Below are 22,939 nucleotides of genomic sequence, written 5' to 3' on the forward strand. Positions count from 1 at the left end.
GCAATAGTCACGTCATTGCTAAAACCTGGAAACCTCCTGAGTCCTGCGAATCCTATAGCCTGTTGTCACTGATGAATTGTGATACGAAAATCTTGGCGAAGGTCTTAGCCAATCGGCTGTCCCTATTCTTAGATAAGCTTGTGTTGCCTGATCAATCGGGATTTGTGCCCGGCAGGGCCACCTCTCATAACCCTAGGCCCCTATTTTCGTTAATCCATAATGTAGCACCTGATTTCCGACTAGCCTCAGTTTTTTTAGATGCCACTAAGGCGTTCAGCTTGGTTGAGCTGGATTATTTATTTGGGGTGCTACGGAGAATGGGTTTCCCTAAGATGTACCTGTCCTGGCTGGAACTATGTATCATCGTCCCACTGCCAGGGTTTTGATTAATGGCCATTTGTCCCAACCCCTCATGATTTCCAGAGGCACTCGTCAGGGGTGCCCGTTATCCCCGCTTCTTTTTGCTATTGCGGTAGAGCCGGTGGTTTGTAGACTGAGTCAATTACACAAAGACAAAGCATTCCGCTGCTGTCTTCGTAAACTACGGGTATCCTTGTAGGCGGACGATATCACGCTTTATATTAGAGATCCGCAACAGAATATAAATCCCATTCTGCGTGACTTTATAAAATGTGGTTGAGTGTCTGGAATAGGTATCAACTGGGGGAAGTCCCAGGTTTTCCCCCTTACGCCGGCGGTGACGCAATTTCCACTTGATTTCCCGATAGAATGTGTGAAACGGAGTTGAGGTACCTTGGCATCAAAGTGACCAGAGACAGGGAGGAAACAATAAGAGCAAATTATGGTACGGCCATAACACGTCTTAATGCCAATGTCACGTGATGGATATAGTTGCCACTGTCGCTTGCTGGGAGAGCCTCCCTTATCAAGATGATCGTACTTCCCCAGTTCCTCTACTTGTTTCTCAATATACCCTATGCGCGGGGAGGTTATTTTTCAAAACATTGCGCTCTGAGTTGCAGCTGTTGTGTGGGGGGAGACAGTCGAGACTTAGCTGGTCAATATTGACAAGGCCATTCGAGCAGGGTGGGTTTGACATCCCTGATTTTGAGATCTATTTTTTAAGTGCGCAGGCGCATTATGCTTACTATTGAATGCACCCCCCTCGCTATATGCCGCAGATAACTGTAGCAGGTTGGCTAGCTGTTCCAGTACCATTATTTGGGGGGTTCAACAGTACCCCACACTCTCCTCCTTTCAGTGCAAATGGCATGAGCCTGAAATTGAGGAAGGGGATTGTTTAAATGATGCTATTAGTATAGAGCACTGACCAAAATAAACAAACTAGTAGACAGAACATTATATCTCACAGGCATGCAAGATTAGTAGCAAAGAGAAGTAGAATCCGTCAATCAGAAAGATGGGAGGCAGGAGACGTCTCCCATTGAAAAAGAAAAAAGAGTTCCCATAAAGTGAGCACTTGTGGACACATGCAAGGAGCCAGTCAGTGATGTGGTAAACAAGCTCTGCTCCTCGTGAGGGACAAAGACATGCTGGACAGCCTAAAACAAATAAAGTCAACGAACAGAAAGCAAGCAAATGTGAGTAACAAAACACACAGCCAATGGTAAGCAATGGGCGGAATGCATTCCTAAGAAGCTTTCAGCATGTCGTCTTTATGTCTTTGCAACCAGACACATAGTAGGTTTCGACTTAAAAACAACTTTAAATAAGTCTCTACTACAAATGAATACAGTATCATTGCCCAAAAACTACCTCATCACTGCTAAACCCCATCCTCCCTTCCAGCTCAAATCAGGGGCATACTTGTTTTTGTTCTTTTCTACTAACCTTGCCCCCCAAACCTGGTAGTTGGTCCACACTAACCTAAACAATAATACCTTTTTACGGTTGAAAGTATAATTAAAATGTGTAGGAGTACCAGCTTGAAAGAAAAAGATCGTGTTTCTTATCAGCCGACAGGGTAGTCTGTATAGTGGTGACGTTAACTTGGAAAACACCTGCAATCGTAGCTTCTGTAAAATTAGAGCTCATAATTCAATATTAACAACCTGCTCAGGAAGCGTCATCGCGGTTGTCAAACCACTGTCAGTGGCATAGACTAACATTACACAAAGATTCACCCCGCCACGCCCCGCCTCCGGCGTCACCGTCACGCAGTGTCCCTCCAATCGCAGCCCCGCTTCTCGGTCTCCATGGTGACGGCGTGTCCGCTGTCTGGACTCTTGATGGAAGTCGTAGTGGCCGACCGATCGGCGGCGAGACGGGAGCCGGGGGCGGAGGGTGCCGAATACCGCCGGCGGGGGGGCCGAGGACACCCCCGGAGTCACACTGGACCGCGCCGCGTCCCTAGTAACTACCACAGTGGCCGCTGAAGGTGAGTGGGCAGTGGGGTTGTTGACCTACGGGATCGCAGTCGCACCTGGAAGATTTGTGAGCTGCAGCCGCATCAAACAAGGTTCACGTGACGCGGTTAGCAACATATGTCCCATATTTGTGACTGCGTTTAGTCTGTTTGAAGTACTTTTTTCTCGCTTTTTCTATTTACACGTGACTGTTGCTTTTGTGCCTCGTGTTCTTCGTAGTGAAACTCTTCTGTCCGAGGTTCACCCTCTCGGGAACTGTGTTTTCCTTCCTTCATGGAGTGGTTTGTTATCAATGACTTCGATTACTCGTCTGCTTCAGCGGAACTAGTCTTGGAGGACTTGTCTGCTCAAGCCTGCTATTGCTCCTCACGGCGGCGCGTTGTCTACTTGGAACTTGACTGCCTTTCTTTCATTTCTTATTCTGTTCCAGCTTCTTCCGCCCGGACTTAATGCTTCTTTCTAAATTCTAACAACATTGATTTCTACTTCGGCCCCTTCTTCTGATCCTATAGATTGCAGCTGGCCTTCATCCAGAGGATTTCTTCTATTTCTTTGGAGCAATTGCTTATTTTCGCACCGGGTGTAATTTCTGGTAATGATTACAAATTATCCTCTGCACGAGTTCCTACTTCTGATCCACTTCGACTGTTATTCGTTAGCCGAATCAACTCAAGGTCTCGGAGCCTTTGTGAACGTGTAATCACCTGATTCCCTGCCATTACATTGATGCTCCTGCCTAGGGTGCTCTGTCCAGAACGGTCCAGCTGATTACTACTGCCAGAGGAGCTGTTTGTTCCTCTTTCTAAAGTGGCTGAAAGGTCAATGATGTTCACTACCACATCATATGTGTTTATCAAGAACGGTTCAAATGGTGATCGTAAGAGATGCAGGCATATTTTGATTTGGAAACCCCATCATAAATGAAGGATTATATCCAGGGCTTTAAGTGGTAAAAAAAAAACTGGGGGTGCTCTAAGAGGGGTGGGGCAATCCTCAAAGGGGTGTGGCCTATCTAAGTAGGGGTGTGGTCTAAATAAATATAACTAGTGTAGCAGTACCCCCTGCTCTGACAAACCGTCAGCTCTAGGACTCCTCAGTGTCATCAGATTTGGAATTACCCGCTCAGGCTTGCTATCTCCCCTCCTTATTACAGCAAGGCTATGTATGGATAACGCCATACACCCTCCCCAGTACCCCAAGACCTGTGCTGTCATCCTGGGAAATGCCCAGACAGACACCTCCTGTATAGGGTGACTTCACGTGAGGCTGAGTGTACTAGAAGCACTGCTCCCAGAAGGCAACGCGGCTTCACAGGGGTGAGTTTTAACAAAGCCACCACCCCTGTCAAAACATGCCACAGAGTCCTCGTACAACGTGGCTCACCTGGCATGACATCATGCCTTGATCTGCACTACTCAGTAGTGAGCAAAATGAGCATGCGCACATCGATGTGCATGCTCTCACTGCAGTCCAAGAAAAAAAAAAAAGGATAACTGACTACCTCTGAGAGGCCCGAAAATAGAGCCTGATTCGAGGCACCCTAAAAATAACTGCCAGTGCTCAGACAGACCCGGCCCAATTAAAGCCCTTAGTAGTGCCATCTACTACCATGTTACTCCGAACTCCTTATGTAATTTACTTCACTCTATTTTAAAGCACTCTGACACCTGTGGGTAAAGTACGCGCTTTATAAAAACACATAAATAGGAGGCATCAACCTAGCAGTCGCGAATAGATTCGACTTGTTCGTGAGATCGGGGGTAGTTCGGAGCGCAGCCATTCATAGCCCTGCCGAGTGCATGCATATCAGTTAAATGAGAATATATGTTACTAATTTCCTCTGATCCCCCACAAGCATTGCAAATTGCCATGCACATGTTGGTTGCCGTTAAGCAAAAAAAGCTGATAGAGTCGCTACCGCCATCTCTTCTTTGGTTGAGATAGCAGGTGAGTGGCTGTGGGCTGGGTTATGACTGGACTGATTAATGTCAAGGCAGAGGCTCAAGTAAGGGCGAAGTGGGCACTAATTCTAGCACAGGAAAGTGGCTCCTGTGTAAAACGTCACTTGTTAAATGTATTCCAAGCGATGCTGTAAAAATGAACTTGCTTATAAAAGTAATAAACGCACCAGCTTTACCCCCTCCCCCCCCCATCGTGAGTGTCAGCACATGATGATCAGCTTCCCGGGCACACACACAGATGTACCCGAGCGAGTCCTTCACGGGTCTTTAAAATACCATTTACTTACTAACAGAGGCTTTGTTGTTCTTCGCGACCCTCCTTAGAGCCCCTGCATCTCCACTCTGACTTTCACTGGCACTAGTTGCACCTCTGCCAGCAACCTGAGCAAGCTCCTAACTTCAATTGCTGAGGAGGGAAACATTTTCGTTCATACATTCGGATTCTCTATTCTAGAATGGTGACGTAAAATAAAACACATCGGTCTTTAAGAATAATAATACAGAATGAGACTATATACTGAATGATACCCATAGGAAATAAAACAATGAATGCAAATATATTCATGTTTAAGCGTAAAAATAATGCAACTAAAGCTACCTATTACTTAATGCCCATTGGAAACAACACAGGACCAATACCCTCACGCGTAATCGCTCAACCTTGATGGTATCTTCCGGTGATGTGCACTCCTTCCCAGATCCACTCGTTCTGTCATTCAGACCTGCTTACCAGCCAACGGTGCCTGCTGTTCTAAATCAGCATATTGTACATCACAAGAAGATTCTTTCCGCACTCGCCACTTTTTCTCAGATTCACCACATTACTTATGTTCCATCGCTTCCTATCTTCCAACACAGCTGTAAACCTTCCAGTTCTACTCACTGTAGTCCAAGAAAAAAAAAAGATAACGGTCTGCCTCTGTGAGGGCCGAAAATAGAGCCCGATAGAGACCCCTCTTGAGGCACCATAAAAATAACTGCCGGTGCTCAGACCCGGACAGACCCGGCCCACTTAAAGCCCTGATTATATCACAAAAGAAAACAGGGTTTTTTTTTGTTTGAAATATCGACTTCTTTTTAGTGACAATGGGCTCGATACTCCTTCTGGTCAGACTCCATCATCAAAATCGTTTGAAGACTAGTAACTTGTGATTTTTTGCTTTTATGATTTTTAAAAATTGAATAAAGATTCTTTGAAGCCTTGAAACCTAGTAGAAGAAATACTTTATATGGATAATTGCAAACCCCGTTTGCTTGGAAATCTGACCCATGCTGAATTTTCATTCCAGTATTTACAGAAGGCGTACCATTGGCAGTACTCCTCAGATTTTCCACCTAAGAAAAAGAGGTCCAACTCTCACCCGGATCATTTATGCTTACACACTCTGTCTGTCCACCACCTAACCTAGTTTGCCTGTAATGTTATGCCACCTCAACGTTTTTAAGTGTATTGTGTGTCCATGCCTGGACACACGGGCCTACAGGAGGAAATCCAGCCCTGAGTCCAATAAATAGATTGGAGTTAGCACTGATATACAGACAAAATGTTCTGCTTCTCCGCTTAACACTACAGATTTACCGATAGGAAATGTTATATTGACATTAATCAGTAGACCTGCTTCTTTGAATACATCTCACACTTCAGATTTCAATGGATTGAATTATATACCTATTTAATTCATTACATCCTATTTTACAGTTTCAGGGTTTCAAAGTTAAAGCGATGTAACATTCAGAGAAGCAGCAGTAGAATATGATCTAAGCAATGCCTGTAAAGTGATGTAATTTCTCCTGACTTATATGAAACATATGGTTCGAAGTGCATCGTGGAAATGATAAAAAAATATACACACAAACGCCAGTTCCATTTTTTTATATAGAAGAATGTGAAAAACATGTGGATGAATGAAAAATAAAAGAATATGTGAAAATCAATTACTTGTGATTGAATAAATTAGGGCTTCCATGTTATATCATTCAGAAGTTTTTCAGCGATTTTCAATAGACTGAAAATGCTGACTGACTAGCTGTGCAAGATGGCCTTTCAGCATATTGTTTGCGTTGCTAAAGTTAACAATCTACTTGCAATGCAGAAATACTTCATTGTCTTGCCTTGACTATTACCAGTGTCTTCACGCACTAAGCAAAGGTAAAAAGTGTAATTTTTTTGAGGTATTTGGGGATTCTGAGTCTTCTTTTTTCTAGATTCTATTGACCACAAAGCCTGCAGCTCAGAATATTTCCTCTCTTTATCTATCCTCCACCTAGTCTAAGGTGTTTATATATCTATTAGACCATGAAATGTAAGGCCTCTCACCACAGGGAGAAAAGCCAAGAATGCCAAGGCTGAGTAACCATCGGCAATTCAAACCTTAATTATAGTTAACTAATCTAAATCCACCGCTCAGATCAGCACCGGTCTACAGTTACCACCTGTTAAACTTACAGGAATGACATTCCTTTCTGTCTATGAGAAAAAACTGTGACTATCAGTAGAAGATTGTATAAATATAAGCATGAGTTTATACGTATACGCAAATATATGTATGAATGTATAGATAGATAGATATTGCAGAGTGGCCTTAGCAACTCTATAGCTATCATAGGAATCCAAGAAATACGAATTCTGCAGATGTTCGCTCGCTAATAACTTTTTCACCATTTGACGAAGCTCTACAAAACTTTGCATATCTATTGCTTTTCCTACATTGGCGGATGAAGCAAAGTTTCATGGTGATTCGTTAATGGGGTGCAAAGACAAAAAGGGGGGGTCCCAAAAAGCGTTTTTTCACTATTGTATTTTCCGTAAACGTTATAGACAGACGTAGTGGCAAAATGGTCAGTCGTATTTCGGGAATATATATTGTACTGTAGAAAGGATCCTTTTTGGTAGTAGATGTTATTTGGCTCAGTAGTTTCAAAGTTATAAGGCCAAAAACGGGATGTATGACATTACAACGCATGCTTTTACATCGCATGCCTTTACAACGCAAGTATTACAACGCAGTCCATTACAACGCATAGTGCTTTGGGGTGCTGGATAGTGAATAGTTTAATTTACTATTCCAACTCCAGTCCCCGTGGACACTAGGGAAGGTTATTGGATAGTAAATTAACCTATTCCCTATCCTAGAGCGCCCCCCCAGAGCAATGCGTTGTAATAGTTTGCGTTGTAATGGTTGCGTTGTAAAGGCTCTGCGATGTAAAAGTTGCGTTGTAAAGGTTGTTTACCCCCAAAACGTAATCATATATTGCTCTGAGGTATTTTCGCCGTATACCGCAGTACATGCTGATGACAAGGCAATATATGATTGGGTAATCACGCCCCTTACAACATTTAAATGCAGCCATGTTGTTTAGCCCACACTTAGCGTGTGTTGTGGGTTTTGACTAGAAATAAAGTGTACTAGTGGTTCCTAAGTAAACAGGAAGGATCAAGGCACTTTGGGTGAGTCTGAAAAGGAAGGGAAAAGTAGTTTAATTACTTTATATATTTTAACAAAAATCAACGGAGTACTGCGGTAATACATAGAAAGTACCGTTGTACTTAAAAAGATTATCCAATCATATGCTGTTTTGTCATTGCAATGTATGCTGCATACCATGAAATAACTGCGGTATACAGTGGCACAATATGTGACTACGCTTTAGTGCTTTATAACTTTAATACTACTGAACCAATTTAGATCTACTATCAAAGAGGACCCTTCCACTCCAAAATCTATATTCCTGCCAAATTTCAGCCAATTTCCTGCTATGTCTGATTAAACTAAACTCTACTACACGCCACTCCACTGTACTCTATGACATGCCATTCCATTCTATAACACGCCATGCTGCTGTACGACAGTTCATTCCACTGACACTACACACCACTCCACTCTGCGACACACCACTCCTCTCTATGATATTGCACTCTATGCCACTCTGCACCACACCACTCTACTCTACCCTGTTCCACTCTACGTCAATCCACTCTACGCCACTCCACTCTACGCCACTCCACTCTACACCACTCCACTCCACACCACTCCACTCCACTCTACACTATTCCACTCCACACCACACCACTCCTCTCTATTGTATTGTATTGTATTGTAATTCCATTTTATAGCAATTACTACCCCTGATGAGACTTTTTTGGGGGAGCAGCATGCTACTCCGAACCCAAAAGGATTAGTGGTGAATTAGTATAGTGATATATGAACTTAATTTGAGTTATTTGGATTGAGAAGGAAAGTGGGGGGGGGGATAGAAGAGGGAGTGGTCTAGCAATATTTTTTTTAGTTCATAGCATTAAAAGGGGATTTGGGATGAGTAAAGGGGAGGTTGAGGGAGAAGAGTCAGATGGAAGGGTTTAGAAAGGCTGGTTTGGGAGATCTGAAAAGAAGTATGAGATGCTGCAAATAGGTGTAGAGGAGGGAAGAGTCTAGAAAGGGTTATTTTGGGGATCATAGTAGTTGTATGAGTTTTGGGATGAATGATAGTGGATGTAGATAATATATTGAGAGAGGTATAAGGTGAGAAATAGGGTAGTGCATTGGAAAGAGTAATAGAATGAGGTTTGAGATGAGTCTGAGAGTTGAGGTAGAGTATATATTGCAAGATATATATGGTGAGATATAGGGTAGTGCACTGGATATGCTGAATTAGAAGGAAAGTAATAAATATAGAGATACATGAGTACATGGAAGGTATGTATGTATAAGGAAAGTAATATATGTAGATTAAAGTTGCATTTAGTAAACTCAGACTTTCAAGTGTTGCTGTACTTTAAATTATTATTTTGTTTAATTGTTTTGTAATGCGATAGGGAAGCAATAGTAGAGAAATAGTTATGATACAAGATTTACTTAATTATGCATTCACTTTTATACATGTTAAACATAGAATAATGTAACTAAAAGTAATATGTACATTTGTTAAGCAGAACTAACGAATATCTATATCTTTAAAAACATAATTATTATACACAAATCACCGGTCCTGCTGAATGGTGAGTCAGCAGCCCTTTAACATCTTTGACTTGAAGAAGTGATGTTATCACTCACAACAGTTAGCTAATTGGTAACACTGGTTTCTTTTAGAGCCTGACAAGTTTCATATGCAGTATAACAGGTACTGGTATTGCATCATCATCACAGCCTGCATAGCCGGTTTCGTCCGAGCCTCACTGATTGTTTTGCCTTTCTACAGGTTGCCACTTGTCAGGTTTTATCAAAGGGGTCTGTGAGTTTAAATGAGTTGGAGGCTTTTTCACTTTTCTATTGCATATACATAAAAAAAAAATTGTACCATTTTGATGGCGGGTTTGCTGAATGTCTTTTAATTATTCTCTTGCCACTGTTTAGCCTATTAGGCTGTTTTCTCCACTCAGCATTCTGAGCATTGATGAGATTGCAACATTCATAAAATATTGACCACCCAACCGATTACCACAATTCTCTTTATGATTCGATGTACTGTTGCAATGTAGGCAATGTCAACTTTCAGATTCCTTTTGTCTTCAAACACTCCACAATTCACGCATGAGTTTTGTATTGGTCTGGGTTTTATTTATTACACCCAGTTATTCATGGTTGGAATGTGTTATCACTGCTGTCTCCCTATTCATTTAGGTTGAGAAAGGTACATTGTCAAGATATACCTGAGGAAGCAATATTGAATTATATCTTTGTACTAAATATTGAGGTGAGCTTTTTTCAGCCACTTTGTCTATGTAATGCAATCTTTAAGGACATTTTAAACTTTTGATGGACTAAATCATTGCCTTCAATTGTACAATGCTACCTCTACCTTGTCCCGAGGAAGACCCTTCATTAAGTAATTCAGATGGTCAAGTATTCGACAAATCACCACTGAGTCACCCGTTGGTTGTGGACATTTCATCTATTCATTTGAGGCTGAAAGAACACTGTGTTCTTTTATATTTTCAGTTGCCTTAGTTCCTAGGAATATTTGGGTTGCCGCATGGTTTAACTGGAGCACAAAAAACTGGCAGTACCTCTTCCCCCTTTATGTCTCAGTTACTGAAACAACATGTACTACCACCCTCCACCAAAAGGCCTACTCTTTTAAATGTTCACATCCCTCCCTTAGCTAAGCTTTGCAGGTCACATGTGGGTCATTTTATGAACTATGCTGGCTCTACTTAGTTGAATTTCTCAATTGATTATTCAGTGCCTCCTCATTTCGATGAGTTCGATCAATGTATGAGAGACATTGCAGTTTGGGTGGTGCAAAACTCATTAAAATGTATGTTCACAAGACAGAGGTACAATGCAGTAAGAGCCGAAGCCCAACGCGGGCCCTACCCTCTCACCTTTAATAGATGATATTTCCTCAAACTTGGCAGAGTCAGTTCGTAATTTAGGTTTCTATCTGGATGAGAAACGATCTCTTATCAGCCATGCTCACAAGCTGCCTACTGCCTATTTTGCCTTGTTTAATGTTTTATGGTAAATCTCAACTCTTCTGTATGACTCAGCACTGCAACTTGTCATCTAGTTGACTATTCTAAGTTGGCTGGATTATGGCAGCTCCTTATTTTTGGGTGACCCAGCATATGTTTCAAGTCGTCTACAGAGAATTAAAAATACGGCAGCCCGATTGGTATTACTATGACCTCGTCACTTGTCTGCTTCCACTGCTCTGGACTCCCTGCATGGCTGCCAGTAATCACTAGAGTCATGGTTAAATCACTATGTATTGCGTTCAAAACTCTTCATAAGACTGGCCCTCTTTATCTGCAACACAAGAGTTTTAACGTCATGCCACTGTCTGTTTGCTTTGCTCCTCAAATGCTAACTTTGTCACTATCCCAAGGAGTATCCTTGAGAGTTTAGGGAGTAGACAATTCTCAGTTAAAGTGGCTCAATTTTAGGAATGACATTCCGTCCTTCTTGGGAGCTACTGATTTGCTGACATTTAGAAAGGCTCTGAACACCTGGCTGGACACTATCTAATTAGTCTTCTGTATCTTTGTGACAGTTTCTAGTGATGGTATCTAGCATCAGGACACCTTTATAGGTACCAACGCGCTCCACAAAATAACAGAACATAACATTTGTGCTTCAAAGTATCAGGAAGCTCCTGCCTACAAGAGGAGTGTTGACATGTATCAACAGGAATGCTTCAGCAGGGCACTCAATATGCTTTTGTAGGGCATTTCATTCCTAACCTCTTCTACTTTGTACTACAGCTGCCTGTCCTGCTTTTAGCCTTCTGACCCACGCACCAAAAGGCAGCCTTTGTAAGGCATACTTGGCATGGGGTCTGTAGAATGATATTAACATAACTTTTCATATAGGATATCAGATTTCTGTTGTCCGTTAACACAGCATAAGCCAGGGTACTTAACATAAAGATAATAACATACGGCACTATCTCCTTTTGGATACTTGAAAGCTCAGCATTTGAAATAAACAACCTAATCAAGTAAGACAAATTCAAGGTATCAAAACATAAAAATATATTGTAAAATGGATCCTACTCATAAACCCCTCTTGTTTCCTCATTTTCGACACCTCTATCATGTTGACTGGTACTCCCTTGCCAATTTCAACTCTCACAGTAGAGTGCTGAGGCAGACATTCTCTGAGACAATTAATGCTTTAAAAAAGAATGTCCATTGCAGGGGTGGCTCCTCAGCTAAGGCGCAGGAGCGTTGCCCCACTGCCAAAAGAAAAAAAAATGATATTAAGATATCGTTATCATTTTTTTTCCTATTGAAGTCAGTGGCTCTCAGGGCGGACGGGTCTGGCCAGAGCTGGGAGAGGAGTGGATTGCACTCCTTAAATGTGCATTACTGCTTGACCGTCCCTCTTGGGCCGGCCAAACAATCAAGCACACTTTGCATGTTCCCCCACCAGGCTGCAATGCACAGCCCGGTGAGGAAGAATCAAAGCCTCCCAGTCCCTGTCTGAGTGCCAAACCACGGCGCTCAGACCAATCTCAAAGCTGCAATGCAGCATTGTGATTGGGTTAGGGGAACCTGGGTGCTTCCTGCTGCCATCGGAGACACGAAGAAGGAGGAAGAGGACTGAGGAGAGACGGCAGCCTGTTTTTTTTTCCATTTCTTCCCCACCTCCTCTCCCCCACCCCACCACTCCCGTCCGGTAGCAGCCGCTACTGGTCCATTGGGGTAGACAAGTGTAGCAGTTGCTACTCCTGGCTTACTTTTGGGTAAGACCAGTTGTTACTATTGCTGGTATCGGAGGTTATGAAAGCAGCAGTAGTAGGAAAAAATATACTGTATGGTTAATTAGGAGTACTTTTCACTCTTTGTCCTTCATTAAGCCCATCTGCAGCAAAAAAAGAGGCTATCATTTCATGTCCCTTTATTTGAACTTCTCAGCAGCCTGTTTTGCACAAGATGGCAGTGGCCTGTTTCCTCACAGCATTGACTAGCACGCGGCACTATGGAGTCGTCTGAGGAGGTACACCAGTGTCCTACTGGTTCCTCATTCTGCAGGGATATCCAGGTGCTATGCCACTCCACTCTAAGCCACTCAACTGAGCACTATTCCACTCTACACCACTGCACTCTGTGCCTCTTCACTTAATGCTCGTTCACTTTATGCCACTCCACTGTAAGCCATTCCGCTTTATGCCACTCTACTCTGTTGCACTTTGCGCCACTCCACTGTATATTGTGTGACTCTACAGCGCACCCCTCTAAACCACTCTATGCCACTCCACTCTATCCCACTCCACTCTATCCCACTCCACTCTATGCCACTCTACTCAATGCCACTCCACTCAATGCCACTCCAATCTATGCCATTCCACTCTACCTGATTCAACTGTGTGCCACTCCACTCTATGCCATCCTACTCAATGCTGTACCACTCTGCGCCACTACAGTCTACACTGTTCCACACTATGCCAGTCCACTATACACCACTCTACTCTATGCCACTCCAATCTATGCCACTACACTCTACGCCATTTCACTGAATGCCACTCCACTGTATGCTATTCCACTCCCTGCCATTGCACTCTATTCTCCTCCACTCTATGCCAGTTAACTTTATGCCACTCCATTCTATGCGATTCCACTCTACGCCACTCCACTCCACTCTACGCCACCCCAATGTACATTATCCAACTCATCACCACTCCACTCTACGCCACTCCACTCTAGGCAACTTACTCTCTGCTATTGCACTCTACGCCACTCCACTCTAGGTTATTCAACTCTATTCCATTCACGTAATTACACTTTTTGCTATACCACTCTGCACCACTCCACTTTATGCTTTTCTACTCCACTCTACGCCTCTCCACTCTGCTATTCCACTCTATACCACTCCACTCTCCGCCTCTACATTCTGGGAGTTTTGACTCTACGACACTCCACTCTACGTCACTCTCCTCCCCTCTGCTATTCCACTCTATGCTACTCCACTCTAGGTTATTGGACCCTACGCCACTCCACTCCACTCTACTTAATTCAACTCTACGCCACTCCACTCTACATCACTACGCTTTATGCCACTCTACGCTGGTCGACTCTATGCCGCTCCGCTGTACGTTATTCGACTACGCTACGCCATTCTACACTGTTCCACGCTACGCTATTCCACTCTACACCACTCTACTCTAGGCCACTCCACTCCATGCTATTCCACTCAACAACACTCCATTCTACACCACTCTATGCCACACCACTCTACATCGCTCCACTTTACGCTATTCCACTCTCCATCAATCCACTCTATGCCACTGTACTCTACGATATTGCATTCCATGCACTCCACTTTATGTCACTACAGTCTGTCCTATTCCACTCTGCGCCTTTATGATTCCCTGCTTATACCCCTTCATATTACATCACTTAACCATGTAAAATCATAGCATTCATAACAATACTTATGACATCTCATTTGTGAGAGCACTGTGCATGGTAAAGTGGTGAGTTATAGTTAATGTACTGTGGCTGGAAAGTTAACAACATTGTGTGAGTAGGTGCACGAGTTACAGTAATTTGAAGGTGGTGCATAAATTAGAAAAGTTATGGTATAACTATATCTTTAGAATGTTTAATTTTTGTGTAGTGTTAGTTTGGTTTGTATAGAAAGAATAAATAACGAGTTATAGTAATTTCAAGGTGGTGCGTGAATTATAGATTTAAAGTGCAACTATTACTTTAGGATTTCTAATGTTTGCGTAGTCGAAGTTTTGTTTGTAGAGAAAGATTAAATACGTTTTTCTAACTGTAACTAAGCTTTAACCTTTGGTTTTTCCATTGAATATATATTATATATATATATCTATATATATTTATTTTTCACGTTTGGGTCAATTTATTGCACAAAGTGCAGCGTTATAAAAAGCAATATTTCATAGTGACTTGTGAGATATGGAACATAATTTCACGAGTCCCGCTTAAATCTGGGCCTCATTATAAATGACGGTCTCAAAGTAAAAGTCTAAGCCATACCTATAGGCTTTGCAAATCAACATATAGAGAGCTACATTTTGATAAATGCATTCCATTACCATTTGATATAAAGTCTGAGCTGGGAGCTTCTTCTTTTAACTCGTAAGTCTGAAAAAGAAGGGAAAAGTAGTTTTGTTATTTTACATATTTTAACAAAAAGTAGCAGAGTATAACAGTACTACATAGAAAGTACCACAGTACTTTAAAACATTACCCAATCATATGCTGTTCTGTCATTGTGATGTACTGCTCTATACTGTGAAAGTGCTGCAGTATACAGCAGCGTAATATCTAACTACGTTTTTGTGCTTTATAACTTTAACACTACTGAACCAATTTAGATCTACAGCCAATAAGGACCTTTTCGACCCCAACATCTATATTCCTGCCAAATTTCATCTACATGAGCTCAGCCATTTTCCTTCTACGTCTGGTTAAACTAGACTCTGTGACACACCACTCCGCTTTACTGCATGACATGCCACTCCACTCTATGACATGTCACTCCACTCTGTGACACGTCACACACTCTTCGACAGCTCACTCCTCTCTGACACTCCACTCCACTCTACGACACGCCACTCCTCTCCACTCTAAGGTATTCTACTCTGTGCCACTTTACACCACTCCACTCTATGCCATTCCACCCTGCGCCACTCCACTGTACCCTATTTCACTCTACGCCAATCCATTCTACACCACTCCACTCTATTGTACAGCACTCTACACTACGCTACTCCACTCCACTCTACGCTACTCCACTCTACGCTACTCCTCTCTACGCTACTCCACTCTTTGGCACTCCACTCTACACCACTCCACTCAATGCCACTCCACTCAATGCCACTCCACTCAATGCCATTCCACTCAATGCCATTCCACTCTATGCCACAACACTCTATGCCACTCCACTGTACTCTATGCCACTCCACTGTACTCTATGCCACTACACTGCACACCCCATTCCACTCTATGCCACTGCATTCTATACCACTCCACACCATCCACTCTGAGCCAATACACTTTATGCCACTCCACTCTATGCCACTTTATTGTACATTAGTCAACTCCACCACCCCACTCTGCGCCACTCCACTCTGCGCCACTCCACTCTGCGCCACTCCACTCTGCGCCACTCCACTCTGCGCCATTCCACTCTGCGCCATTCCACTCTGCGCCATTCCACTCTGCGTCATTCCACTCTGCGCCATTCCACTCTGCACCATTCCACTCTGCGCCATTCCACTCTGCGCCATTCCACTTTGCGCCATTCCACTTTGCGCCATTTCACTCTGCGCCATTCCACTCTACGCCACTCCACTCTTTGCCTCTCCACTCTTTGCCTCTCCACTCTGCACAACCCCACTGTCTGCCACCCCACTCCATGCTATTCCTCTCTAAACCACTCCACTTTACGCCCCTGCACTTAATGCCACTCCACTTTGCACCACTCCACTCCTTATTTGACTCTACACACCTCCACTGTACACTACTCCACTCTATTCCACTCCACTCTATGCCGCTCCACTCTACGCCATTCTGTGCTGTGCCACTTCACTCTACGCTGTGCCACTCCACTGTACACCACCCCACTGTACACCACTTTACTCTGCCATTCCACTGTACGTCACTCCATTCTACATCACTACACTTTATGCCACTCCATCCTACGCTATTCTCAATATTCCACTCTATGCCACTCCACCCTATACCACTCCACTCTGTGCTTTTCCACTCCACTCCATCCCTCACCACTCTGCACCGTTCTACTCAACGCTACTGCACTCTACAATATTGCACGCCATACACTCCACTCTACACCACTTCACTCTATACCACTCCACTATACCCTATTCCACTGTGCTCTATTGGGAGGCACTGTTTATACCCTTTCATATTACATCACTTATTCCATGTAAAATCAGAGCATTCATAACAATACTTATGACATCTCAAATGACATAATTTGTGAGTACACTGTTATCGTAGAGTGGTGAGTTATAGTAAATGTACTGTGGTTTGCAAGTTGCCAACACTATGTCCTGAGATACGGGAGTTGCAGTAATTTGAAGGTGGTACATAAATGATACATTTCAGGTATAACTATAACTTTTGAATTTCTAATGTCTGTGTAGTGTTTGTTTGATTTGTTGTAAAGATAGAATAAATAATATTATAGTTATTTGAAGATAGTGCATAAATTATAAATTTAAAGTGCAACTATAAATTTAGAATTTCTATTGTTTGTGTAGTTTAAGTTTTGTTTGTATAGAAAGATTAAATAGAGTTTTTCTAACTATAACTAAGCTTTAATCTTTGGTTTATCCATCGAATTTATATGTATCTATATACATTTATATTACATGTTTCGGTCCATTTATTGTAGAAAGTGAGGCGGTATAAAAAGCCATATTTCATAGTGACCTGTAAAATATGGAACATAATTTCACGGATCCCTTTGAAATCTGGACCTTGTAACAATGACAGCCCTAAAGTAAAGATCTCAGCCAAACATATTGGCTTTGCTAATGAACATATAGCAAGGCTACATTTTGATGACTGCATTCCTTTACCATATGATGTTAAGTCTGGAATAGGTGTTGATTCTTTTAATGTGAAAGCCATTCTAAATATTACAGTTTGCCACTGGCTGATGAGCTCATGATAAAGGCAAAAGCGGTCCTGGGTTGCTTGTGTTCCAGTTAAGGGAGGACTTACCATGGCAGTTTGGACTGGACTGCTCCCATTGTAGCAGGGTAAAGACTGAATTGCATAAAGTAGGGTGGAAACTAAGGTGGCATGGTGTACAAAATAACCATGGATTGGCATGCAGCCCGACTGAGTAACAGTGGCTGAGATAAAGTCAAGCATTCCATCCATCACTTTTTGTATACTTTTGGTTGTCGATCAATATGGCAAAAGCCTGATTGATGTGGGTATATTTATATATAACTGCATATAAATGGTTTGAAAGGACTTTCAGCAAAATCTTAAAGTTTGTATTCAAGAATGGGATATGCCAGTAAGAGGCAAAGTCCTTTGGTACCTTGCCTACTTATAAATGTGAACCATCATGGCCATCCTCTGAGCTGAGGGGAGTTTGCCCTCTTGTTTCACTACATATGTTAATGTTAATGTTAACTAGACATATATAGCGCACAGCTGCCTCACCGAAGAGGAGTCCCGGCGCTGGAAGCAGTGTAACATAGAGGCTAAGACCTAGGCCACAGGGAAAAGGTATGTCTTAACCGCATGCGTGCGGGCGGAATTCCGCCCGTACGCTGGGTTTTTAAAAATCGCACTTTACGTGACGAGCCCAGCTCGTCATGAGCGTCGAAGGGGTTAATGGCATTTAGAAATGCCAGCAGGCTATCCAGACTGCGAATCTGAAAGGGCAGGGAGTTCTACAGTTTGGCTGCCAAACAGAGGAAGGACCGTCTCCCGCACGGAGACGGTTCACTCGAGGGACAGCAACCAAGTATTGCCCCAAGGAGTGCAGCTGGTGCATAGGAACATAAGGTACCAGCAAGTTGGCCAATATCCCAGGAGACACAACCTTCAACATTTTAAAGGTCCAGCAGAGAGCCTTGAATTCGATCCGCTTGGCCATAGGCAACCAGTGTAACCACCGAATGGCACTGGCCGTTGAGCAGCTTTGCGGGAGCCCCAGCAGGGCTCTGGCTGCTGCATTTTGAACTCGCTGCAGGTACACCCCCTCTGCCTGATTAGCCCCTAAGAGGAGCGAGCTGGCATAGGCCAGTCTAGATAAGATTGCCGGCTGCACGATTAACTGACGGGTGGGTGGATAAAAAAAACTCCAGCATGGGCCTAAGTCCCCAGAGGAGGCTGAAACAAGTGCTGGCCACTTTCTTGGTGTGCTCCTGGAAGATGAGTGTAGAGTCCATCCATACCCCTAAGTTTTTACCACCGACTTTAGGGTGGGTACACTAACAAGGGTGTTGGGCCACCATTGCTCACTCCATAGTCCCTTCCCCACCAGCAACACCTCAGATTTATTGGCGTTAAGCTGGAGGCAGTTGGCGGTCATCCACTCCGCGACTGCCGCCAGGCCACTCCTAAATTTGGAGGCATCCTGCGTGGAGTCGTCGGAGAGGGCCACCACCAATTGCCTGTCATCAGCATACGAGACCATGGTAAGACCTTTGGCACTACCCACCGCAGCAAGAGGGTGAATGCACAGATTAAATAGTACGTTAATCATATAACATATGATGAATGGGTTCTCCTAGTTTACATCAAACACTTAAAAAATTCTGCTGGCAACTTGTTTGGGCCCGGGATTTCCCATTTTTTAAGTTGTTTAGTCACGCAGGTAGAGGAGGCCTGGGAGCAAGTTGTTACCCTGATTATCCACAGGGCTACATACGCTAGCTCACTTCCTCTTCGGTGGCTGCAGTGTTTCCACCAGATCCAGTTCGTTATGGATATCACTAAATGGTATGAGTGGGGCTCCACAGCAGCTGGGGACATGTACATGAACGGGGCCTTCTTATTCTTCAACGAGGCAAGGGAGGGGTTCCAAGTGCCGGATGGTTACTTCCTACAATATGTGAAAATATCGCAAAATATGGACTTCGTTTCCAGATGAGCCGGAGGAGTCACACACGTTTTCATTTTTACTTGACCGAGGGTCCACTAGAGGACTAATCTCACGCATATATAAAGCCTTGAAAGAGGATCGTACGGTTGAGGTATCCACGATAAAAGGCAGATGGAGATGGATGGCGGACTTGAAGTCTCCACTCACTGAGGGGGAGTTGAAGAGGGCGTTTGCACAAGTCTGTGAGGTAACCAGTAACGCAAGGTTTGAGCTCACTCAGTTTTGAGGGAAGAAGAGCTTGCCACCTGTGCCCTCTGAAACCTCTGCCTGCCATTTGATAGTCCTGCTAGGATGTCCTGTTTTCTATTCCCTATGGGATGTGTTCCTGCCACTGATCGCTGCCAGGGTTCATTTTGTTGTTCTTTTCATTTCCTTACTACAAGCTATAATAAGTCTTGCTGCACTTATTTCTCCTTGGTGGGAAAAGCTTTATATACCATTTAGTTATTATGCGTCCAGGAAGGAAACTACTGAGTGGAGCATACGGGCACCCAAGTAGACTGCTGTGATATAAGACGTTAATAATTAGTCTACCGCTGATACATTGTAAACTGTAAGGTCAACATGTAATGTGATATCTGTGCAGTGTTGCAATAAAAATAAGTAAAAAGAAAAAAAGTTATGGGGGTTATGCAATGGTATTTAACAGTTCCTTCTTAGTGTCTATATTTTAAGGTGCTCTACCATTCCTGTTTGTTTTAATAGTCACATTTGTGCTTGAATTGTATGTTTTTAAGTAATGAACAATAAAAATGTTTAACTGATTGTGTCACAGGGCCTTTATGTTTTTTGTTACACTGTTTGTTCTGCTAGAATATGAAGATATTCTGCAGGATACTCCGAAGAAAAACACTGCAGTATAGAGTATGTTAGTGGCATGGTTAATACTCTGATCTGTTGGTGTACACTACATTTCTGCATAGATTGGCCCCAACACATGCCAAAAAGAACTGGTTTCTGTCAAGCCTGGAGTCAAAGGCTACAATGCCAATGACAATCCCATTCCTCCTTCTCTGTTAATAAATAGGACACATGAACCAGAGAGTGTGAGGGGAAAAAAGGCAAGAAAGCAATAGATGCAGGTGGGTGCCTATCATCTGCCTCTTTGAGTCAACAAGAAGGCCAGGAGGCAGCAGAAGATGTGAATCTAGGTTAAAGAGAAACTCAAATGCAAACAACTGGAAAGGAAACTGTGCACCAGCAAGGAGCCCACCGACCGAACCACCTTCAAGACATCGCTCAACCAGTACCGCAGACTCCTGAAAGAGACGAAAAGGAACACCCTACCTGACTGCATCAAAGCCAGGTTGAACTACAGTAAGGAACTCATCAACATCATCAAGGAGGTCTCCAACCCCTCAGCGACTGAAACCACCATCAGCCCCTCCCAAGAACTCTTCGACATCCTGGTGAACTTCCTCCACAACAAGATCTCCACCATCTATAAAAACTTCGAACCCCAGTCTACAACGCCGACATCATCAGCCTCCTCGCTCCTACAGTCGCAACATCCGACCATTGAATCACCGCTTGGGACCAGCTCACATGCAGAGTACTACTGACATCATGCAGCATGTCCACTCAGGAGCACCCACGGACCCCTGTCCCCACCACATGTTCAATCTGGGCAACGACCATCCGCATCAAACTGACAGCCATTTTCAACACATCCATCACCTCAGCTACCTCTCCAGATGAGTGGAAACCCCCGAAGTCAAACCCCCTTCAGGAAACCGTCCCCCAACCCCAACAAGCTCAAAAACTATTGGCCCAGCTCCCATCTCCCTGCTACCCTTAACCGCCAAAGTCCCCAAAAAGGCCATCTACCGCCAACTCATGGAATACCTTGACAACAACAATCTTCTGGATCCATCCCAATCTGGATTCTACACGAACCACAGCACTGAAACTGCCCTGTTCACAGCCACTGACAACATCAGAACCCTCCTAGACTGGTAAGAAGTGGCTGCCCTGTTCCTCTCCGACCTCTCAATGGCTTTCCACGCTGTGTCCACTGCCCTTTGATCAAGAGGGTTCATCAGATCGAAATTCAAGAGGACGCTCTCAAATGGATTGCATCCTCACTCACTGGAAGATCACAGAAAATCCACCTTCCTCCATTCATCTCGGAGCCCAAGAACATCATCTGTGGCGTCTTCCAAGGTTCATTTCTCGCCCTCCTCTGTTCAATGCCTATATGACCCCCCTGGCAAACATCATCAGAAACCACGGACTGAAAATTATCTCCTATGAAGACGACACCCTGCTGATCCTTGCTGATCCTTTCGCTAGTCAAACTTCCACCTGTGCATGACCAGCATTGCTGACTGGTTGCAAAACAAATTCAACACAGACCAGACTAAATTAATGATCTTCGGGAACTACACCTCCCCTTAGAACTGGTGGCCTGCTAACTTGGGACCTTCTCCCACCCCCACGAACCACGCCCGGAACCTCAGCTTCGTCTCGGGCAACAAACTTACAATGAAGAACCAGATCAACAGTGGCGTCACTAGGGGGGTGCGGGGGGTGCGGACCGCACCGGGTGACACCCTCACCTGGGGTGACACCATCTGGCTACGTTACGCTGTGTATGTAACACAGCTGATCTCCCCCAATCCATACCCTTCAGGTTTTGCTCATCACCGCAACTTCGTTTATCTTGGACGCTGGCGCGAGGACATTCCTGTGCGTAGTTTTCCCGATATACTTGTTTTTTCCCGGCATACCGACTTGCATGTTTGCCAATAGATAACAGCTCGCAGGGATCACACATCACTGACAGTGGGCGCCTGGGGGAAGAATGGTCAGTCATTTAATGTTTTGAGTCTGTCGCTGGCGCAGGACGGTACGTCCGCCTGACCACCGTTATTCGCCAGATTTGTGCCAAAGTGAAGTCAGCTCGTGGATGAGGGAACCCCGTTGGGGACACTGGAGGACACCAGCCATGACGTCTGTACTGCACCTGCTTATTAGCATGTGTTTACTGGGTCATACTGGTAACTGGAGCAGGTAATTTTCGAATGAGTGATGGGGTTCGTTCATTCAGACTCCGTTACCTCGGACCTACAGGGTGTGCACAGGCCGCAGATTTCAGGAGCCAGTTCCGTACTAGGTTTCACAGTACTGGCAGCATTTTACTCTGGTACATTATATTTATGGAAACAGGGAATCGGCTACCCAAGTGCCGTGCAGCACCATTAGACTCGCGGTCAGTCTGAATGTAGATTCCCCCACGAGGATGAGGATGACTCATGGATTCAGGATGTTAGAGAGCCAAGGAGAAGCATAGAGGAAGGGGTGAAATCAACAAGGGGGTTGTTTGGGACTATCTTCTGTTTTTCACGTCGGCAAAGTGTTGCTGGTGTTAACATATCTAAGATGAAAAATGTTACATATCTTTAGCAATGTTGGCTCAATTGAACTGAGCCATGTGGCCGTGCCCAGGGGGGATGTGTGCAGATATTGGTATCAATCAGCATACTGAGCCCATGGCATGACTGCAGGGCATACTGCATGCCCAGTGACAACTAGGACCTGATAAGCCAAGTGATTACCGTGGGAA

At 44.0% G+C, this 22,939-nt stretch overlaps 1 protein-coding gene across 1 annotated transcript in view; it reads left to right on the forward strand.

Moving 5' to 3' along the window:
• The first annotated feature begins 2,210 nt into the window (after positions 1–2,210).
• TTLL13 (tubulin tyrosine ligase like 13) overlaps positions 2,211–22,939 on the forward strand; it is a 609,087-nt gene continuing 588,358 nt past the window's right edge. Inside the window, 2 exon segments of the mRNA XM_078683250.1 lie at positions 2,211–2,285; positions 2,287–2,359. Coding sequence (XP_078539376.1) covers positions 2,211–2,285; positions 2,287–2,359 — 148 coding nt within the window.

Source organism: Lissotriton helveticus, chromosome 3_1 (genome assembly GCF_964261635.1).
Source record: "Lissotriton helveticus chromosome 3_1, aLisHel1.1, whole genome shotgun sequence".
In the NCBI taxonomy this organism is placed as follows: domain Eukaryota; kingdom Metazoa; phylum Chordata; class Amphibia; order Caudata; family Salamandridae; genus Lissotriton; species Lissotriton helveticus.